The sequence below is a fragment of the Lampetra fluviatilis genome, chromosome 34, assembly GCF_964198595.1.
Source record: "Lampetra fluviatilis chromosome 34, kcLamFluv1.1, whole genome shotgun sequence".
NCBI classification, from domain to species: Eukaryota; Metazoa; Chordata; class Hyperoartia; order Petromyzontiformes; family Petromyzontidae; genus Lampetra; species Lampetra fluviatilis.
Window position 1 is genome coordinate 10,269,784 of NC_136308.1, and position 20,992 is coordinate 10,290,775.

The 20,992-nt window shown below is 49.0% G+C and overlaps 1 protein-coding gene across 1 annotated transcript in view; it reads left to right on the top strand.

The window, feature by feature from the left end:
- COL7A1 (collagen type VII alpha 1 chain) overlaps positions 1-20,992 on the top strand; it is a 124,585-nt gene that overhangs the window by 56,831 nt on the left and 46,762 nt on the right. The window contains exons 39-57 of the mRNA XM_078872551.1: positions 1,692-1,736; positions 2,646-2,681; positions 3,560-3,595; positions 3,823-3,855; positions 6,076-6,147; positions 7,135-7,194; positions 8,611-8,646; positions 8,789-8,869; positions 9,131-9,166; positions 10,056-10,100; positions 10,398-10,469; positions 12,849-12,893; positions 13,033-13,068; positions 13,945-13,986; positions 15,023-15,103; positions 15,546-15,581; positions 16,405-16,440; positions 17,949-18,029; positions 20,292-20,327. Coding sequence (XP_078728677.1) covers positions 1,692-1,736; positions 2,646-2,681; positions 3,560-3,595; positions 3,823-3,855; positions 6,076-6,147; positions 7,135-7,194; positions 8,611-8,646; positions 8,789-8,869; positions 9,131-9,166; positions 10,056-10,100; positions 10,398-10,469; positions 12,849-12,893; positions 13,033-13,068; positions 13,945-13,986; positions 15,023-15,103; positions 15,546-15,581; positions 16,405-16,440; positions 17,949-18,029; positions 20,292-20,327 — 945 coding nt within the window. The remainder of the gene's footprint in view (positions 1-1,691; positions 1,737-2,645; positions 2,682-3,559; positions 3,596-3,822; positions 3,856-6,075; positions 6,148-7,134; positions 7,195-8,610; positions 8,647-8,788; positions 8,870-9,130; positions 9,167-10,055; positions 10,101-10,397; positions 10,470-12,848; positions 12,894-13,032; positions 13,069-13,944; positions 13,987-15,022; positions 15,104-15,545; positions 15,582-16,404; positions 16,441-17,948; positions 18,030-20,291; positions 20,328-20,992) is intronic.

A 20,992-nucleotide genomic window follows, 5' to 3' on the forward strand; every position in this document is an offset into this window, starting at 1 on the left:
CTCACAATCCTGCAATGTATTGATCTACATAGCACCTGCACATGAGCTGCGTTACGGCAGTGGTCTTTAATTTAGTGAAAAAAACTTAACTCGATTGTGTGCGGTCAGAATCAGAATATGTATTTATACTGGAGGAATTCGATGAGCTATAAAGCTATTTTTCACCGATGTTCATTCGCCACTGGTGACAGGACTAAAACCATCAACCTTGGCTTGAGAACCCGGTTTGACCTTGAGCGGCTGCCCGGATTTGAACCCAAGATCTCAAACGCTGCCACGCAGACTAAAGGCCCCTCACGGATCATGAGGGTTCAGTGATGATGAGCAAAGCTGACAAAAAGCCAGCTTTCAAATTAGAGCCACATCGTTTGTTTATTTATAACCAGGTGAGATTACGTCGCAACGGGGATTGAGGATGAAGACTTGCTTTCATTAATCCTGTACATGCCGTCGAGCCTTGGAGCACTGCGCAGCACGCAGTTGTAGCACGTATCCCACCGTAATCATCGTCAACCGCCGCTGCGGAGATTATAAGCCGCGTAATAACTAAGCGGACATAATTTATCTCGACATTAAATTTAAAAAAAGATGTTCTTGATTACACCTCCAATCGGCCACACAGCCTTGTGAGTGTGCGTATTTGCAGCAGCATTGAGCTTATTCCGAACAAAGTCTGGGCCAGCGTTGGCATTCGGTGTGTCCCGTCAGTAGAGTGGGGCTTGCTTAAATCGATGCTGGTGAACTGCCCAGTGTTTAAAGGCCAGGACCATTTCCGTTGGAAATTGGTCCTAGTTCAACGGGAAACTCAGCAAGACATCACGCGAAATAGACATAATAAACATTGAGCGTTGTCGTGGAGAATATATGTAAACCAAATACATAAGCAGGCAATACGCCTCTGTTGTTGTCTCTCCACATAGAGAAAAAAAAGTAGTAAAATCACAGGTGCGGGAGGCTGAAAAAAGAGCGAACCAGAGTCGGTGCGCGAATGGCAACAATGATCATATCCGTAAATGACAATGCAAATAGTGCAGGCCGGAAAAAATAAAAGTGTGTTCAAGTATCACGCAGACAAGTGTAGAGAGCGCTACGCAATTGTGCTTTATCCGTTAAAAAATATCGGCAGGTCCTGAAGAAATGCACTGTTGGTTTCGAGAGAAGTACAACGAGGAACTGATGCATGACACAAGGGGCCGTCCATAAAATGACGTCACGCACCTGGGGGGCGGGGGGTCAGACATTTGTGACGATGTGTGACGAGCGGGGGGGGGGTTTGAGAAATGTGACGTCACATCAAAATGCGCAACTTTAAATAAATATAGACAACACGTTCTACTTAATTGAATAGACTTTTAATAAATGTTTTCTCCTACATCATCAGAGTGCAGCGCCACAATAAACACGCACTACAATGACAATAGTTTAAAGCGATTTGAAGCTTGTTTTATTTTCAAAATGGAAATATGGTTTGGGGGGGGGCAGAGCTTTGTGATGTCATATTTGAGGGGGGGGGGGGGTCTGACGTTTTGTGACGCCGTGTGACGAGGGGGGGGGTCAACAATCGTCCAAAATCGCGTGACGTCATTTATGGACGGCCCCTAAGGGTTGCGATAGCAATGAGACCCAGGGGAGCGGAGGGACGTAGACGCCAAACCGGTGGTCGTTGACGACGCTGCTCTGTGTTGTCGCAGGGTGTCGTTGGCTCTCCGGGGCCTCTCGGGCCGCAGGGGGTTCCCGTGAGTTGTCTTGACGAGCACCGAGACACACAGAGACACACAGGCACGGAATGACAACACACAGAGACACACTCAGAGAGACACACAGAGGGACACAGTGATAACACACAGAGAGACAGTGTGATAACACAGAGAGACACACACAGACACACACAAAGATACAGAGACCGCGATAACACACAGAGACACGGACACAGAATGATAACACACGGACACACACACAGAAACACACAGTGATAACACACAGAGACAAAGACAATACAGACAAAGATCCCCCGTACAGCCTTAACAGACTGTTGGGGCACAAGTGCTGTTAGCGAGCACCTATGAATGCCGGCACAGCACATGAGGGGGTGCATGGCCAACACCACACCCGGCCGCCTTTGTCTCCCGAGTGCTGATGTTTACACTGCACCAGGTGCTCATTTGAGACTTATTTAAATTTAGGGGAGGCCCAGGACAGGGCATTTACAAATACTCGGGTCGCCGAGTTCGTAGCACAGTGCACTGACCACTACACTACTGCTCCCCACAAAAACACACACACATTGCATACTTGTCAACCCATATGGTTTAACCGTATTCTTGTACAGGGACATTTTTTTTGTCTATTTGTTTGTGTTTCTCCCTTGTAATGGGACTTTGTGGGATGAACGTTGAGATTTATAAGGGCACGGGGTGACTAATAAGTTCGGAATTGGTCTGTAATAAGGTAGGGCACTGACAAGGGGTTGACAGGTATGCATATGCTTAAACATACATTTACACGCGCAAGCAAATAGAGTAAAGTGTATACACCTGGTGGTGTGTTTACCACCATACCCACCACACATAGCTCTTTCTTTTTGTGTGCAAATTCGCTTATGTGTTCACTTGTGTGTGTGTGTGTCTGTCCTCTCTGCACCTTAGGGCCTTCAAGGGCCACCTGGACCCAGAGGAGAGAAGGTAAGGCACGTCGCAAGGTCACATGACGTGTGGGCGCCACGTCCTGTGTATCGATGGCCCCATGGCCTGTGTTGGCCTCAATATAATCTTCTTTTGTTCATAGCAGCAGATTACAGATGTCATTGTATACGTTGTTATCCACTTAATCGTTTGTTCAGATGCAGAGTGGATCTCGTCCGTTGCTCCTTTGAAGGATTGAAGACAGCGGAGTGTTTACGATGCGGTCAATCGTTTGAGATTCGTGGCCGCACTCGCAGACCGCCGAATTATTTGATGCGCCATTTGTGCATCAGGCGGCCGCATCGGCCGTGCCCGGTCCCGATTCAGTTGATGGTCGACCATTGGCGGCTGGGAAAGTTGAAATCTGGAGGTTCGAAGGTCGGGTCCTGTATGAGAGATGTTTAATTTTGACTTCGGCCGCAGTCCGGACTTGCTTCTATCTCTCGCCTTCATTTGTATTTGGGGAGTGGAGTGAGGCTGCTCTACGGTGTAAACGAGTGTTTGTTACCCCGATTATTCCATGAATGTCCTCCTTGGCAAGGAATATGTGTTCCCCACTGCTTATTTGTATCCCTGGTTTAGGGATACGAGTTTCGTTTAGGTTTTTGGGGTTAGGGTATGAGGTTAAAATGTAGGTGCTTTATTGGTTAGGACCAAACATTGTACGGGAAATTGAAACACAATGAAAGCAAACTCAGCAACAATTTCACAAATGTGTTCGAAAAATGGTTGTAAGATCACGGCTTTAGTTAAAACTTTATGCCTGTGTGAGGACACTCCGGTCATCCGATGGGAGAGGCGATGCTACATTGGCCCGAACTTTGTCCGATCATTCGTCCGGTCGTTTGTCTCGCATGATGCCAACTTTGTCTTCACAGGGCGAGCTGGGTCCCAGGGGCCTGGACGGAGAAAGTGTGAGTATCATGACAGAAAAGAGGTGGCCATTTTCCCCTTGAATAGCGGCTGATTGATTTATCGATTTGGTTGATGTTTGTCGTTTGGATAAAAGAAAAACTCGAGATTCAAAAGTAGGAGTAGGGTGCGAGCGATTCACCACTAATCCGCAAAATTGTTCCACTTTCCAAAATTGCTTTCCTTGAGAGGACTTGACCTGACCTGTGTTTTTGTCTGTTTACATCAGATCAAGGGCTCATCCGGGCCTCCAGGACTAAAGGTGAGGTGGATAAGTGAGGGCTTTTTCTGAAACAGGATAGCCTCTACACCGCACATGTGTGTGTGTGTTTGTGTGTGTATGACTTAAAATGCACATAGCCTGGCACAGGCACCGTGGTGACGTCACCGCTACGTAGTGACGATTAGCGATTGTTGTTATTATGACAATTATCTGAACCAGTCATGGGCTTCCCCTAGGTCGATTCAGCCTAAAATGGCTAACCATCGAATTTTGGCTAACCATGGAACAAAGACGGTCACTGTATTGCGCGCTTTCAGATGTGCTTCTGCAGCACGTCTGAAACACTCTTCATTCAGATATTAGGAAGCCACTGGAGCTACGCACTTTTAAATCATCGAGATTGAAAACTAATTTCTTTAGAACTGCGTATTGTGCTTAGTGTATTGTCCTTCCCCCGCACCTCTGAATATCACGGTTGGCTACATACGGTGATAAAGAAGTTCAACATACATACACACATGCGTGTTAAGATCACCACGAGGTAGACCAAATGCGGTCGGGCTTGGTGCTGGCCACCCACCCCCTCGTGTGCCGCGTCACCCTTCATAGGTGCTGCAAGCTAACAGCTCTTGCCCCAACATTTTGTTAACGTACTCTGTGGTTTTTTCGGTAAAGTCACGTAGGTAAAAAATATAAAATAAATTAAAAATGAAAACAAATAAATTAAATCACGACGTTTCAGGTGCAACACAAGCGTCCTTCTTGGTTTTTTCGGTAAAGTCACGTAGAAGGGAAGTAATAAAATAATAAAAATAAAACATAAAATAATTCTCACGACGTTTCGGCCACAACGCAAGCAGCCATCCTCAGGTGACGAATAAAACACCACCAAGCTTGGAGCGTATATTTAAGCTGGGTTGGAGGGGGGGGAGGTGGGAAAAAGAGCGCCTTGACAAAACAATTTGCATATCAAGAGGAATTTAGCATATGGAAAATGCGTAGGAGGTGGGCGGGGGGGTTTCAAATTAATATTATGCCCGTGCATTATGCAGTATTAGCAGCATCAAAGGAAGGGGGAAGGGGGGTAGCATTAACAAAGGAAAGGAATGTTAATAGTATGTAGCTGCAGTTACTAAACAACCACGTAGAAAACTAAAGTATAAACTGCATAAACAACTAAAGATTAAACTACATAGCATCATCAGTATACTTACTATACTCTATAATAAGCTGAGTTACTAACAGTAAGTAATACATTACAATTCTACGTCGTAAAAATTATATAATATGCTTCCATCTAAACTTTATTCTCTTACATCACACGAGTCTACACCGTACTATACACTGCCATAGACAAACCCAACATTAAATTATATACTGTATTGCTATAAACCACCCTATACCTTATACATTTTAATATAACACTATGTATTATTCTACCCACCCTAATGTGTACCACACTGCTATATGTTTACTATACAATTACGATACTATATATCACTTTGTACATTGTATTAAGCATATAAATGTTATACTATTTGTTATTCTACACTGTACCATTGACCGTCGTGTCAATGGGTGAGTCGTGGGGGGAAAACTTTTAGCGGAGCAAAGAATCCATTCCCTGCGGAGAATTGTGGCCGAAACGTCGTGAGAATTATTTTATTATGTTTTATTTTTATTATTTTATTACTTCCCTTCTACGTGACTTTACTGAAAGAACCAAGAAGATGAATCTCTGCAGTCACGAAAGCTTTAAATCGAAATTTTACAAGCGTCCTTCTTTAGGTGGGGACAACGTAGCGAAAGCACACACGCGTTTGTGCTTATATTTTTTACCTACGTGACTTTACCGAAAAAACCAAAGAGTATGGATCCTTGCTGTCACGAAAACTTCAAATCTAGAGTCTGTTAACATGTCTATATACGGGGGGGGGATCTTTGTCTACGTGTATATTATATGCATATTAATCTATATTAATGAAATGATCCGGTCATCATTTACTTGTAGTTCTCCTGTGGGTTTTCTGGTTTATACCACGCGTCATGTGGCACGATGTCCGACGGTTCGCTTCATGAACCAGGAACTTCTTGAGCAGCTTTCCGCTTCGCGTCGAACGTCGCTCCGAACACCGCACAGTTCAACCGCGATACCAATTGCGAAAAAAAGACCGAAGCGGCGGTTTCATTTGTCTTGTGTCAACCGCATCCTCTGGGCAGTCTCGGCTCACCCCGCTTGCGTGATGCTGTCGTTGCCAGGGAGACAGAGGACCCCCTGGACCACACGGCCCCAGTGGCGAGTCGGGCGAGGCCGGGCAAAAGGGTGACAAGGTGAACGATCTTCGCTGTCGTCGCTCGACGAAGGAATCAGTTATTTGGGCCGCTAGGAGCGGTGGCAACATTGCCGTGACAGAGGGATGAGTTTTGGAATTTAAACATCTTAGATTTTTGATTATTAAGGCAAATGTTGTGTCCTTTTTTCTTCCGTGCAAACTAAAGTGACGTCCTCGGATGCCACGGGACGCCGCTTTTGGTGGGGGAAAGTGCAGATGTGCCGTCAATGTGACGTCATTTCCCGTGACGTCGTGCTTTTTGGATCAATCCAAAACTGCATTTGATATCCTGGCCCGATTTCCTGATTTGACCTAAAAATCGCGACAGCTTGTGGAGACCTTCATCCAGCAGTGAATTGATCATGGCTGCTGCTGCTTATGGTGGTGCTGCTGATGAGGATGATGACCTCCACTTCATTATTACCAACTGCTGAATAAATAAAGAGCTTTACAATAGCGCCTGAATGCATTAGCCAGATTGTTTTGAGAAGCCCACATCCTACTATTGGAAGCAGTGCAAGTCACCGTGCGAGCCAAGCCAAGAGCAACAGAAGTGGAAGCTGTGGGTTTCACGGGCAGTGATGCTTGTTGCAGAAGTTCGTGGTTCGAGACCTGCGGCCGCCCTGGTTAATACTGCGATGGGTGTATGAACCAAAAATGCGAGCGTGCGGTCTGTCTTCACTGCAGAAGTTAAATATCTCTTTGCTTTATTGGATAAAGAGTAGATCACGCGTGCTGCCATCATGGTCTGAATTCGGAAGAATTACCTTATATTGACCTAATTGGGTAAAACTATAAAACACGCGGCAACATTGCCCCCTCCTGGCAGACTATACACATCTGTGAAGCATGGTCCCTGCGTGATGGCCTTAAGCTTTAAGAATGGCGGGAGTAGCAAATGCATTGATTATTCATATTATTACTCTTCTCGTGCCGATGTTGCTGCCACCCTCTCCCCCCCTGTCATCCGTGTCCTGTGCTGCAGGGCAGCTTGGGAGCCGGGCTGCCTGGCGGTGCTGGCGCCAAGGGGGAACCCGGAGATCGGGTGAGCTGAGCCCACAACCCACGATTACCACCTGTCCTGCCGTCCTAGAATATCTGTGTCCTCCTACGTCATTAAAAGTCCTAGAGTTTTGTTAGTTGTACAATAATAACAGCACTCCCCTCAAAGCAGTGCGTTCACATGTAGCTCTCCCTTACGCTGCTGTGAAATCTTCTTCCCATGATAACACCGCGTTCGGACTCTCCAGGCCCGTTGTCTCAAAAACTAGACTCGCCGATTTGTGAGGTAGTGGTGTTGGTGGTGGTGTTGGTGGCGGTGAGGTGTCGGACAACCACAGGGGTGTTGGAGCTGTTATGAAAGCGGCACGGAATTGTGGGTAGAGCCACTGATGTTGGTGCCAAAGGCCACCGATTTGTCCAGCCAGGAATCAGTAATTGTTAAGGATATAGCCAAGGCGTAATTTCTGCCAGAAGAGTCCACAATGTTCCGGGAATTGTGTTGGTAGTAATGGCGAGTTCACCATTCTAATTTGTATTGACCTGCTCTGTGTATTTAAAAAATACAAGGTACAATGATATAGGATTACTCTGGATATAAGTATATTGTCCTGCACCGTCATGGTAGTGCCTTACGCCAGTAATCCCTACTCCAAGCCAATGTAGCGGCCTTCAGGAAAATATCGAATGATAAGTGAATCTCCAGATGTAGAGCAGAGTGCTGATAACATTGCATGGCTGCTCCAAAAGCTCGTGTGTGTATGTACGTACACGCACGCGCGCATGTACGTATACACACACACAGTATTGTAGGGGTGGTTGGCATGGGCCCTGGTTCGAGGGATGCAATGGGGCCCTCCACTGGTCCTCCTAGGAACTCGTGATTTCATGAGATCAATGGGATCTCTCAACCAAGTTCAAGGTTCTGTCTTGAAAAATAAAATAAATATAAATTGAAACATGACAGTTTATAACGGTAAAACATGTTTTGCTTGGGGATAGTGGAACCTAAGCCAAGCCGGCATGAAGAGTTGTTAAAATTATTTATTTTAAAACACTTTTTTCGTCATTGAATCATTGCAAAAAATGCATGCACAAAATAGCGAGTTATTTCCTAAAAATGTTTTTATATCAATCTTTCCAACTTTGTAAGATAATACAGAACAGTTTTACCAACAGATGGAGTGCGAGGGTGGGGGGGTTGGCTAAAATTATTAGTTTTTAATAAAATTCCTCCGACTGTGGAAGGAGTAGGGAGAGGGTACGGGAGACGGAGCCATGTGGGGACCAGTGTCGTGCCCAACCAGCCCTGCGCCGTTCTTGGGCCACCAAACCGCCTTCTCGATGGTGGTGGTGGTGGTGGAAACATAGCGTAAGGGAGGAACGCCTCTCCGATGACATCTCTCAATTCCGCCGTTTGCCCTGCTCGAGCTGCCCTCTCCCGTTGCTCTCGTTTGCTCAGGGCCCCAACGGACCGCTGGGCCGGCCAGGTGACAAGGTAAGAACAGCAGCAGATACTTTCGCAAATAAAATCAAAACCGTCGAGCCATGGCAGCCTTAATATGCGCTCACTCACAGCGCTTGCCCCAACAGCCTGTGTAGCCCATTTGGGGGATCTCTGTGTGTGTGTGTGCGCGCAGGGTGATCCAGGAGCCAAGGGCGATGCCGGAGAGCCAGGCCGCCCAGGGGCTCCGGGCCCTGCCGGGCTCCGAGGGAAAGACGTGAGTGCTCAGTGCCAATTTGCCACCCCCGAGTGCACCCGGAGGATGGGAGACAGTCTCGGATATATCAGGTGCCGTAGGATTTCGCCTGCAAGGTGACCAGATGGCAGTGTCGCAATGGATTCTTGAATCTATCTGTGTGGAGCTTTGAGTGTTAACCCCTCATCAAGCGGCATCTGGCTTCGGGGTCTTGTCCTCGGAAGCAGACCTGTGGGTGTCTGTGGGCGTTACATTATTTGTTAATTTGTTTCTCCCTTGCAGGGTGAAAAAGGAGACGTGGGTACTCCCGGAGCGAAGGTGAGCGTCACGTTGGTTGTCGCCAGGGATTCATTTCACCCCACTTTGCCTGGCACCGGCAAACACATAAAATATGTCCACGCATGGCGCACCACATCCAGTATTCCTCTCACTTACGACTGCAGCTACAACAATTCCCGTGCCATCAACTTGAGTCTACCAGCGCACCGGGAAAACATTCATTGAGAAATGAAGCCCTGATTATTGGCCCCTCCCACCTGTTCTCCTTCCCTCCCATTGTCTCTGTGGGCCGGCTGTTTGTCTGTGGGCATTAGGTTCTGGGTTGATGCTGTTGTGCCTGGCGGGGTCTGTCGCGGTCGGTGAAACGGAGAGATCTAATGGACCGCCGCGTGCTTCCCGCGTGCCCGCATGCATCTGCGTTTGCCTGTCCATGCGTGGGTTCAAAAAGATTTTGGTTGTTTGATGTGAATGTGATCTTGTGTCTTGATAGGGTGAAGGGGAGATGAGGCCCATGAGCACGAGGCGTGCGCGTGTGTGTGGGTAAACTGCTCTGTGTATGTGTATTTATGTGTGCTCGCCATCAGCACTTGCCCCCAACAGTCTGTGTTTTCTTTTTTGCATGAATGAATGGGGAGTGGAAGTGTAGTGGTTGGCGCAACACACTACTAAACCGGTGACCCGAGTTCGATTCCTGCTCATGGTCAACTATTGTTGGCCTCAAATGAGTACCTGGTGTGGTGTGGAAACATCACCACTTGGGAGACAAAGGTCGCCGGGTGTGGTGTTGGCCACCCACCCCCTCATGTGCCATGCCAGCCTTGCATAGGTGCTCGCTAACAGCACTTGCCCTAACAGTCTGTTCAGGCGATATGGGGGAATCTTTGTTTTTCTACGTGTGTGTGGGTGCGTGTCTGTGTGTGTACGACAGGGAGATGCTGGTCCTGACGGAGACTCTGGACCCAGAGGGATCCGGGTAAGGCACCTCCCACTCCGCGTCCCTGCCCCTTCGCCATTCATTGGGTCCTTGCCTAGAAAGGCCTGGCAGCTCACCGGCGTTGGTTGAAGCAAGCTGATGAGACAATGAATGTCAAAAACGGTCCAGAAGGCTGCTGGTATCAAACCAGCGGAGAAGGCTGCGTGGCCAATGAGATTGCTCAAAATATACATATATGCTTGGAGAGACAAATATTGGAAGGAGGCATATTTATTTATATTTTTCCCACTCCTGGTTAATGTCATCGTTTACACAACGTTGTGTTTGTCTATGAAGGGTCCGGCAGGGCTCAACGGTGCCCCCGGAGCGAAAGGGGACAAGGGGGAGCTGGGGTTGCTTGGACGCGACGTAAGCACTCGCTCGGATGCCCCTCGTCTCCCCACATCCCCTGCGTTCATTCTCGCACAGTCACTCGCACACTCGCACAGTCACACGCTCACCCGCACAATCGCACATTCGCACAATCGCAACGCTCACTTGTACACTCCCAAAGTCACACACTCACTTGTACACTCGCACACTCACTTGCATGTTCACACACTCACTCGCTTGTGCATTTTGTACACTCACAGTCACACTCCCTTGTGCACTTACATGCTTGCAAACTTGCTTCTGTGCGCGTGCGTTCATTTGCATGTTCGTAGGCCGACTTGTAAGTGCGCACGCTCGCACACTCATTTGTACGCCTGCAAGCTCGCATGCTTGCTTGACAAGCCGCGCACTCGTGCGCTCGCACGTTCACACAGCCCCTATGACGTCGCACACGCTGCCCTTTGATCTCCAATCCCTGGTGGCCTTTTCACATCCAGTGTCGCTGCCGACAGGATGCCCTTTCCTTGATCTCCTCTCTACCTTTGTTTCGTCCCGGGCTGGATAAACACCCTGCTGCTCTACGATGATTGTCTACTTTCCATAGCATGTGTGCGTGCACACGCAAGTATAAGCACTGCGTGCGGATATGCGTATGTATGTAAGTGCTCGCTTACAGCACTTGCCACAACCGTCTGTTGAGGCTATACTGGGGATCTTTGTATTTGTCTGTGTTGTGTGGGGGACAGGAGTGTAGCGGTTAGTGCGCTGTGCTACGAACCAGGCGACCTGAGTTCGATTCCTGCTAATGGTCACCAAAACCAATGACAAGTATTGAATCGGTCCTGGCCTCCCCTAGGTCGACTTAGCCTTAAATGAGCACCTGGTGCGATGTGTACACATCACCACTCGGGGAAAAAAGGTGGCCATGCGTGGTGCTGGCCACCCACCCCCTCGTGTGCTGTGCCGGCCTTCATAGGTGGTCGCTCACAGCATTTATCCCAAAAGTCTGTTGGTGGTGCAGTGATTGGCGCATAGCTCTATAAACCCGGCGAACTTGAGTTTGACTCCTTAACATCATTGCTGATTGATAGTGGAAACTATTCAACCCCCACACCCTATGGATTGACTCGGCCTTAAAATGCCTACCTATTACCTGGCCACTGAGTTCACACATGCATATGTAGTGGTGGTGTTGACGCGCGCCGACAGTGATAGATCACGGGGCGGCGCGGGGTGCGTGGTTGTGCGCGCTGACACAAGGTGGGAAATAGGATCGTGGGCAGCGCGCAGTGATTGGTCAACTGGGGTGGGTGCTCTCAGCGACGTCCGCATGAAGGACTATAAAGGGGGACGCGCAGGAGCACTCGGGGAGTTGATAACCAGTTGAAGATCGAAGACGGAGTTGAAGAGGTAGGGCCCTGAGACCCCTAGTCCCGCTGTCCTTGTAAGGGCCGGGACCCTGTGTGGCTCGGAGGCGAGACTGTGGGACCCGTGGTCTGACGTCCATGTGGGACGAGGCTGTGGGACCCAGAGTCGAGACGGACACCCCAGCCGGGTGGGTTCCGAGAAGCTACGGGGCGTAAGAGCCCGTGTGGGTGTAGCCAGGGGAACCCCGTGGGTTAAGGCTGCAGTTAGCCACCCGTGTAATATAAGTTGGTGTTAATAAAGAGTGTGCTACCCGTAAGGTCATCTCCCGCCAAGTTACTACATTACACATACACAAAATTCACTTGCTCCAACACTTTGTTATATTTTGTCTTTACTTGTAGCTTTTTGCCCACTGCTTGATAACACCACTGGCATGGGTTGGGTTCCTCGCCACGCTGATCAGTCGCACGTGTGCGCTTATCTATTATCAGAACATTGCTTTGGCCCTTGCTCTCTATTAACTTAGTCTAAAATTGGATACCCGAGTGCATTGTGTAAAAAATAGTACCGGGGATATAAGCATAGCCACGTATGTATGGTGCTGGCTACATGTCTTGTGCCGACCTCAACAGGTGTTATCTAACGACACTTAACTCCCGTGATCCGTAAGGCTAAGCTCGGAACTTTGTGTGTTTTCCTTTCCATGCATGTGTGTGTGTGTGCGCGTGTGTGCGTAGGGGAGCGGTAGTGTCGCGGTTAGCGCGCTGCGCTACGATTCCGGCGACATGGGTTCGATTCTTGCTCACGGCCAACACCAGTGACGATTATCTGAACCGGTTCTGGGTCTCCCCTAGGTCGACTCAGCCTCCAATAAGTACCTGGTGCAGTGTGTAAACATCGCCACTGGGGAGACAAACGCAGTCGGGCATGGTGCTGGCCACCGACTCCCTTGTGTGCAGTTCTGGCCTTCATAGGTGCTCTCTAACAGCACTTGCCCCTACAGTCTGTTAATGCTACACGGGGGATCTTTGTCTTTGTCGTGTGCAGGGGACTGATGGCCAGGCGGGGACAAAGGGTGCCAAAGGAGAGATGGTACCACTGTCGCACTCCCACATACTGAATCCTCGCACAGATTTCATTAACTCTTGCCCCATAGTAAAAGTATGCTAATTGTCAACTGCCTCATGAGTTTCATTCATGGTAATAAACGTGTGTGTGTTTTTTTTCCCAGGGAGACACAGGAATTCCAGGCCCACCAGGGAAAATTGTAAGTTTGAAATCTAGTTTCTGTTGTTGCCTTGTATTTATTTTCAATCTTACTGTCGGTGGCCACGCCATGAGACAGAGTCCACCTGGAACTCTCGCAGAGCAGAGCATCGCCCAGTGGTAGAGAATTGCCCATGGAAGGAGGTATCGCAGAACTACTTCCGAGACAGTATTTGATGATGAGTGGTGCAAAAGGACAATGAAGAAATACATAAAAATTCAACACATTTGCCAATAACACTGTGGCCTCGATAGATAATTTATATAATAGGTGAAGCTTTGGGAAATGGCACTTCTTCAAAGCAGTTTTTAATGTGTCATGAAGCAGGGCCGTTGCCCAAAACGTTGCCTGATGTTTTTGACAAATATGTTGACTTTTTTTATTCTGAGACACTCTTCACGGTGACCTCTGCTCCACACTCGAGGGTACTGGATTTTTCCCATAATGCCCTGTACCAAGAAATGTTCTTTACATGGCAATCTCGGTTGGCTACGTACGATGCGAAAGAAGTTCAACATACTCAAACTGATTGTTGTAATCTTCGGTGCTGGAGATTAGCCAATTTATACAAAAAAAATGTTTTATGCATTGGTGTTTTATTTGGACGGTCGTTGGTGACACTTGAGGGGAACCCGTTTGGAATCGGGATTGGTTGAAGCCAACACTCGCTGCCCACATCTCCACAGTGCCGACTCATATCACGAGTGATGTTGCAGTTTAATCAGTTTCATGAGCTCTGAACCTCTATCAACTCGTGAACCCGTAAAACTATTAACATTTGAACTTGTGATCTTGAAACCTGTGAACTCACACACTTTTTAACTTGTGACCTTGTCAACCGAAATACCGTGAACTTTGTGAACCTTTGTGCCGCAGGTGGAAATCGAGAAAACAGTCGCTGGAGAAAAGGGCGAGAAGGTGGGTGAGAGCGCAGCCCTTGTGGGCCTCTCTCCTCATCGTGCCCTCAGACCTCGCATCCACCCCTCTCACCTCATCATGCCCTCACAGACTTCACATTCACCCCTCTCTCACTTCATCGGTGTGAGCTCTGAGTTGACAGAGTGACACTGGCTAATCGCGCCACTGACTTGTTTAAGTCATTCGCTGCATGGCTTGCGTGCGCATTATAGATCTGACTTATCATTATTATTTCAATTGTCGAGTGAGCAGGCCATGCGTTTAGAATTATGTTGTTATCGTTTGTTTTCTCTGGTCCGTGACAAGATGCACTTCATTTAATTTAATTCATTGCACCAGGGCCCATGCCACCCCACTACATACGAATTATAATGTTCATGTTATATATATATCCCAGTTTTATTCCAATTTTGTCATTTTGCCATCGTGTCATGAGACAAAAAGGAATGCACATTTATCCGTTCGGAAATTTTTATTTTGGTCGGACAATGGTGCCGGATGATGGCGTCATCACAGAGCTACTTCTTGAAGCTGCTCCAACATGTTCGTGTTCATCGCACGTTGATCAAACCAAAATATTTAACTTTTCAGAGCTGAAGAACATAAAAACATGGGGTTTATTTTGTAGAGTCATTCGTGACCCGGTTGAGACCATAGACTCACTGCGCTTGAGAGCCGAGATTTATCACAAGCGGCTGAAATTCGGATTTGAACCCGAAATCTTGGCAGTGCCGGCTCGGTGCTCTGACCCCTTGCACTTTTTACACCGTACATCTGGAGCCGTGTCGGGGCCATGCCGAGCCGGCCCAGCACGGCACGCGCCCGCTTGTTTTGCCACTGCAGAACCGTCGGCGTGTTGCTGGAGAATGTTTCAACACGATAGCGCGTTCGTTAAATGTTGAATTATTACAGTCGCACGCACCGAAGGAGTCAAGACGCTTGTAGACGATACGGTGACGCGGTGATGCCGTGTTCTTTTATAACGTTTCCCGACGTGTGTCCATGTGACCGTGTGTCTGTGCGTCCGTGCGTACAGGGAGACCTCGGGGACCCTGGCGAGGACGGCATTAATGGAGCCAAGGGGGACCGGGGATCAGCAGGGCCCGTGGGGGACCGGGTAACCCCCCCCGCCCCCCCCCGCCTCCCCCGCCGCCCCCACCCCCCCCACCCCCCTCCACCCCCCCTCCTCTCCCCTTAACCGACGCCGACGCAACACTGCGAGTTGAAAAACCGAACGCGAGAAACCAAGATGAAGGCCCATTTTCGAAGTGTCACAGTGCGGCCACTTTCACAGTGGTGTGACATCACTTAGGGTTTCGTGGTGGTGCTGCTGTGTGGCTGCCCCGACGTGTGTTCGGGTTGTAGCACGAGTTGTTCGGCACGACGTCCCTACGCTTCCGCTCCACTTGCTCAAGATGCCCCGAAAATGCGAAACGAAATGTCAGACTTCTAGCCGAACAGCACGCCGGTACAAGCTAAAAGGACTTTGGAGAAGTTTAGGCGGAAATAATTAATAAGCTCTCTTTAGCATCTGCATCTCTTGTTTCTCTCTTCACCAGGGCCCTGAAGGACCTCCTGGGCCTCCAGGAACAAGGGTAAAGTTCTGTAGCACGAACGCACGCACCCTCTTACACGCGCACACTCACATACGCACACACACCAAAACGCACGTACACACTCACACTCACATACACACACCACAACGCACGCACACACTCATCCAGAGCCGCACGCACGCACGCACATACACACGCACGCAGACACAGACTATAATGTCACGTAAAGTGAGGGGTGTTCTGATAGACAAAAACTTGATAATCCACAAATGCTCTTTTTGCAGAAGGGTTGGGTTTAGTCAAAAGCAAATGTATTAAGTGTAAGACATAAGCGAATGTATTTCAACGTGCCATCCATCTGTGGGTACATGATACAATAACAAGGAAAAAAAATCATGCACATGCATGGACCCTTGAACAATTTATAGCGTGCATTTACTTACCAACATTAACTTGAACTCTCCAAGCCGTGCAACGAGATGACGTCGTGTGCCGTGTGACATGTGACGTCACGCATACTGATGTCATAGCCGAGAAACCAAACTCATACAGGCCATGTTGCACTGACTTGGTGAATTTACACACCTCAATGCGCACCCGTGCCAGGATTGATTATTATTTGATGTATGTAATGGATTAACGCGACCTCTGCAGCCACTGGCGGCGCTACATTCACCCCATTCGAAAAAAATGTATAATCTTGACCCAAATTGTGATGATTTGAGCAGGGGTGGGGGGGGGGTGAAGGCAGGGGGGAGTGGTTGCATGTTGAACTTTCGGTGGCGTGTGTTGCGTTGTTCGCTCCTCGCGTGCTCCTTCTAACGGTGCGCTGCTGCTCGCCTTGTCGGCGCTTGTCCACCAGGGCGACTCGGGAGAGCGAGGATCCTCTGGGGAAAAGGTACTTGCATGTGCTCGCATGTGCATGCGTGTCCACGTGTGTGTGTCTGTGTTGTGGGGAGCGGTAGTGTAGCCGTTATCGCGCTGCTCTTCAAACCTGGCGACCCGGGTTCGATTCCCGCTCACGGCCAACATCCGTGACGATTATCTGAACCGGTCCTGGGCCTCCCCTAGGTCGACTCAGCCTCAGATGAGTACCTGGTGCGATTTGTAAACATCGCCACTAGGGAGACAAAGGCGGCCGGGCGTGGTGTTGGCCACCCACCCCCTCGTGTGCCGTGCCGGCCTTCATAGGTGCCCGCTAACAGCACTTGCCCCTACAGTCTGTTAATTCTATACGGGGGATCTTTATCTTTGTCTGTGTTGTGCATGGGGAGTACCAGTGCTACAGTTAGCGCACTGCGCTACGTACCCGGCGACCCGAGCTCGATTGCCGCTCACGGCCCAACACTAATGACGATTATTTAAATCGTTCCTGGGCCTGATCTATGTCGACTCGGCCTCAAATGAATACCTGGTGTCATGTGTAAACATCGCCACGGGGTAGACAAAGGCGGCCGGGCGTGGTGCTGGCCACTCACCCCCTCGTGTGCCGTGCTGGCCTTCATAGGCGCACTCGCACCAGGATAACGAGCGCCGATCAGCAGTCTCCCGGTCTTTGCGGAAGGCCTGAATTGTTGTGACGTGATCGCCGTCGTTCTTCGTGTGCGAAGATTACGCTGCCGACAGTCTCGTGTGTCATGTGCGCGGCTGCGGTTGTGCCGTCCGATGCGTGAACGGGTTTGCCTCCCACATCGGTTGCACCGGTAGCTTGGTGTTTGAGGAAGGTGGTTGCCTGCCGAGACTCAAGTGGTTGACGAAGTTGTCTTTTTTCTTGTCTCGTGGAGCGACGTGGTTTCTCAAATTTAGCTACGTTGTGTATCAAAATAAAACTCGCACCAACAACAACAACAGCGACAACGAGGCCTGGGGATGGTCGGTGCAGCCAGTGCTGTACCAACGAATGGCAGTGCATCCTCATACGCTTTATGTCATCATCATCATGGTTCATGGGCAGATAGCCCGAAGCATCCACTGCACATTTCGTTATTTTCCACATGTCTCTGTCTTGTGCCAGTGTGCTCAAGCAGTGCCGCATTTTTCAGGCGCCAATCTCTTTATGTCGTCGTCAAGCCACTCTCTGTGAGGTCTTCGTCTCTTTCGGGTTCCTTAATTTTTTTAACGCAAATTTAATTTTCCTGTTGTTATCCATCCTATGTATGTGTCCAAATAGTGCCAGTTTCCTTCTCATCACTGCCTGCATCAGGTCTTCTTCTATGTGCAACCTATGTCTTACTACTACGTAGGGGTATTAATATTGTAATATATAAATATGTTAAATATCCCACACAGCATGATGGGACGTACAATGCAGTGCGAGCCCTGGAGAGTTGGGGGGGGGGGGACGCGTGGCACCGACCCGGCGATGTTGAGTTCCCCGTGTTTGACCCGTGCCGCTTCTGGTGACAGGGAGAGAGAGGAGCGCCCGGCGTGGACGGCAGGAACGGAATCGATGGGAAGGACGGGCTGCCTGGGTCTCCCGGAACCAGGGTGAGTCGGACCAGCGAGCTCGCTTGGAGACGAGCGACGTACGGGCAGACGGGCGAGCGGGCGGGTGGGCGGGCGGACGGGTGGGCGGGCCGACACAGCGGCGTAGCAGCTTGCAAGCGTACAGGCGGTGCAGCTGCACTGGGGCCCATGGGCCAGGGTGGGGGGGGTGCCAAGCTGCTGGGCTATGAATACGGCGGGAGGTGGAAGCCAACAGACAGATAGACAAACAGGCAAAGAAGCAGACAGGGATATAGACTTAACCGAGACAGATGCTGCGTTTAGACACAGACATAATAGTAAAGATATCCGAGTGTAAATTCAAGATGTGTATGTTTAAATGTAACCACTTGTCTATACTTTGCACGCACTGGATTTTAGTGATTTGCGCACTCTTGGCTCGCCAAATATTAATATTGAACATTGTAATTGTTGCAATGAAAAATATACTTGAAAGTTTGCATGTTAATTTTCACGTCAACATTTGGAGTGAAACAAAATTACAGCTTGTGCAACGGGAGGTTAAATAAAGGATGCGGGGTCAATGGGAGGTGAAGTACGTACAATTGCCATTGATGCCATTCTTACAACACAAAGACTCTCGTGTGAGCTGAACAGAACGTCTCCAACTTGAGTCTACTGGAGAGCTGGCTGACGGGTACAAACCCCGGGCAGTGACAGGCAATGACTTTCACATAGATAGCACCGGACACCACAGAACTGTTGTGTCTTGGGGCTGTTGAGAGGTTCAAGATGGTGTGTTGGGGGGTCAAAGGTTGTGGGGTCTATGAGAGGTTGAAGATGGTGTGTTGGCAGGTCAAAGGTTGTGTGGTCTATGAGAGGTTGAAGATGGTGTGTTGGGGGGTCAAAGGTTGTGGGGTCTATGAGAGGTTGAAGATGGTGTGTTGGGAGGTAAAAGGTTGTGGGGTCTATGAGAGGTTGAAGATGGTATGTTGGCAGGTCAAAGGTTGTGTGGTCTATGAGAGGTTGAAGATGGTGTGTTGGGAGGTCAAAGGTTGTGGGGCCTATGAGAGGCTAAAGATGGTGTGTTGGGAGGTCAAAGGTAGTGGGGCCTGTGAGAGGCTTAAGATGGTGTGTTTGGAGGTCAAAGGTTGTGGGGTCTATGAGAGGCTGAAGATGGTGTGTTGGGAGGTCAAAGGTTGTGGGGTCTATGAAAGGTTGAAGATGGTGTGTTGGGAGGTCAAAGGTTGTGGGGCCTATGAGAGGTTGAAGATGGTGTGTTGGGAGGTCAAAGGTTGTGGGGCCTATGAGAGGTTCAAGATGGTGTGTTGGGAGGTCAAAAGTTGTGGGTCCTATGAGAGGTTCAAGATGGTGTGTTAGGAGGTCAAAGGTTGTGTGGTCTATGAGAGGTTGAAGATGGTGTGTTGGGAGGTCAAAGGTTGTGGGGCCTATGAGAGGTTTAAGATGGTGTGTTGGGAGGTCTAAGGTTGTGGGGTCTATGAAAGGTTGAAGATGGTGTGTTGGGAGGTCAAAGGTTGTGGGGCCTATGAGAGGTTGAAGATGGTGTGTTGGGAGGTCAAAGGTTGTGGGGCCTATGAGAGGTTCAAGATGGTGTGTTGGGAGGTCAAAGGTTGTGTGGTCTATGAGAGGTTGAAGATGGTGTGTTGGGAGGTCAAAGGTTGTGGGGTCTATGAGAGGTTGAAGATGGTGTGTTGGGAGGCCAAAGGTTGTGGGGTCTATGATAAGTTGAAGATGGTGTGTTGGGAGGTCAAAGGTCGTGGGGTCTATGATAAGTTGAAGATGGTGTGTTGGCAGGTCAAAGGTCGTGGGGTCTATAAGAAGTTGAAGATGGTGTGTTAGGAGGTCAAAGGTTGTGGGGCCTATGAGAGGTTGAAGATGGTGTGTTGGGAGGTCAAAGGTTGTGGGGCCTATGAGAGGTTCAAGATGGTTTGTTGGGAGGTCAAAGGTTGTGGGGTCTATGACAGGTTGAAGATGGTGTGTTGGGAGGTCAAAGGTCGTGGGGTCTATAAGAAGTTGAAGATGGTGTGTTGGGTGGTCAAAGGTTGTGGGGTCTATGAGAGGTTCAAGATGGTGTGTTGGGAGGTCAAAGGTTGTGGGGTCTATGAGAAGTTGAAGATGGTGTGTTGGGAGGTCAAAGGTCGTGGGGTCTATAAGAAGTTGAAGATGGTGTGTTGGGAGGTCAAAGGTTGTCGGGTCTATGAGAGGTTCAAGATGCTGTGTTGGGAGGTCAAAGGTTTTGGGGTCTATGAGAAGTTGAAGGTGGTGGGGTCATGTGTCTTGCAGGGTGACCCCGGGAAGCAGGGCGACGCAGGACGAGATGTGAGTAGTGGCACACGGCGCACCACGGCCTCACGAGGCAGGCGCTGCATCCCCTCCTGTTTTGATTTTTGTCGTTTTATCCAATTTTATTCCAATTGTGACATCTGCACCGTGTCCTCAGATCACATGTCCATTCGGAGCTCTTGCAGAGCATTCTCTTGTAGCTGTCGGAGCAGTTTGTGGAGCTTCATGGATTTGTTTATGCGTGTTTCTCTGTCTGCCTGTTTCTCTGTGTGTTTTTGTTTCTCTGTGTGAGTGTCTTTTTCTGTGGGTGTGTGTTTCTGTGGGTTTGTGTTTCTCTGTGTGTATGTGTGTGTTTTTCTGTGTGCCTGTTTCTCTGTGGATGTGTGTGTTTCCGTGTTTATGTGTTTCTCTGTGTGTATGTGTGTGTTTCTCTGTGTGCCTGTTTCTCTGTGGATGTGTGTGTTTCCGTGTTTATATGTTTCTCTGTGTGTATGTGTGTGTTTCTCTGTGTGCCTGTTTCTCTGTGTATGTGTGTGTTTCTCTGTGTGCACGTGTGTTTCTGTGTGCGTGTATGTGTATCTGTATGTATTTGTGTTTCTCTGTGTACATGTGCATGTTTATGTTTCGCTGTATGTGTGTGTTTCTCCGTGTTCACGTGTGTGTGTATTTCTCTGTGTGTGTTTATCTTCACTTCGCGACCC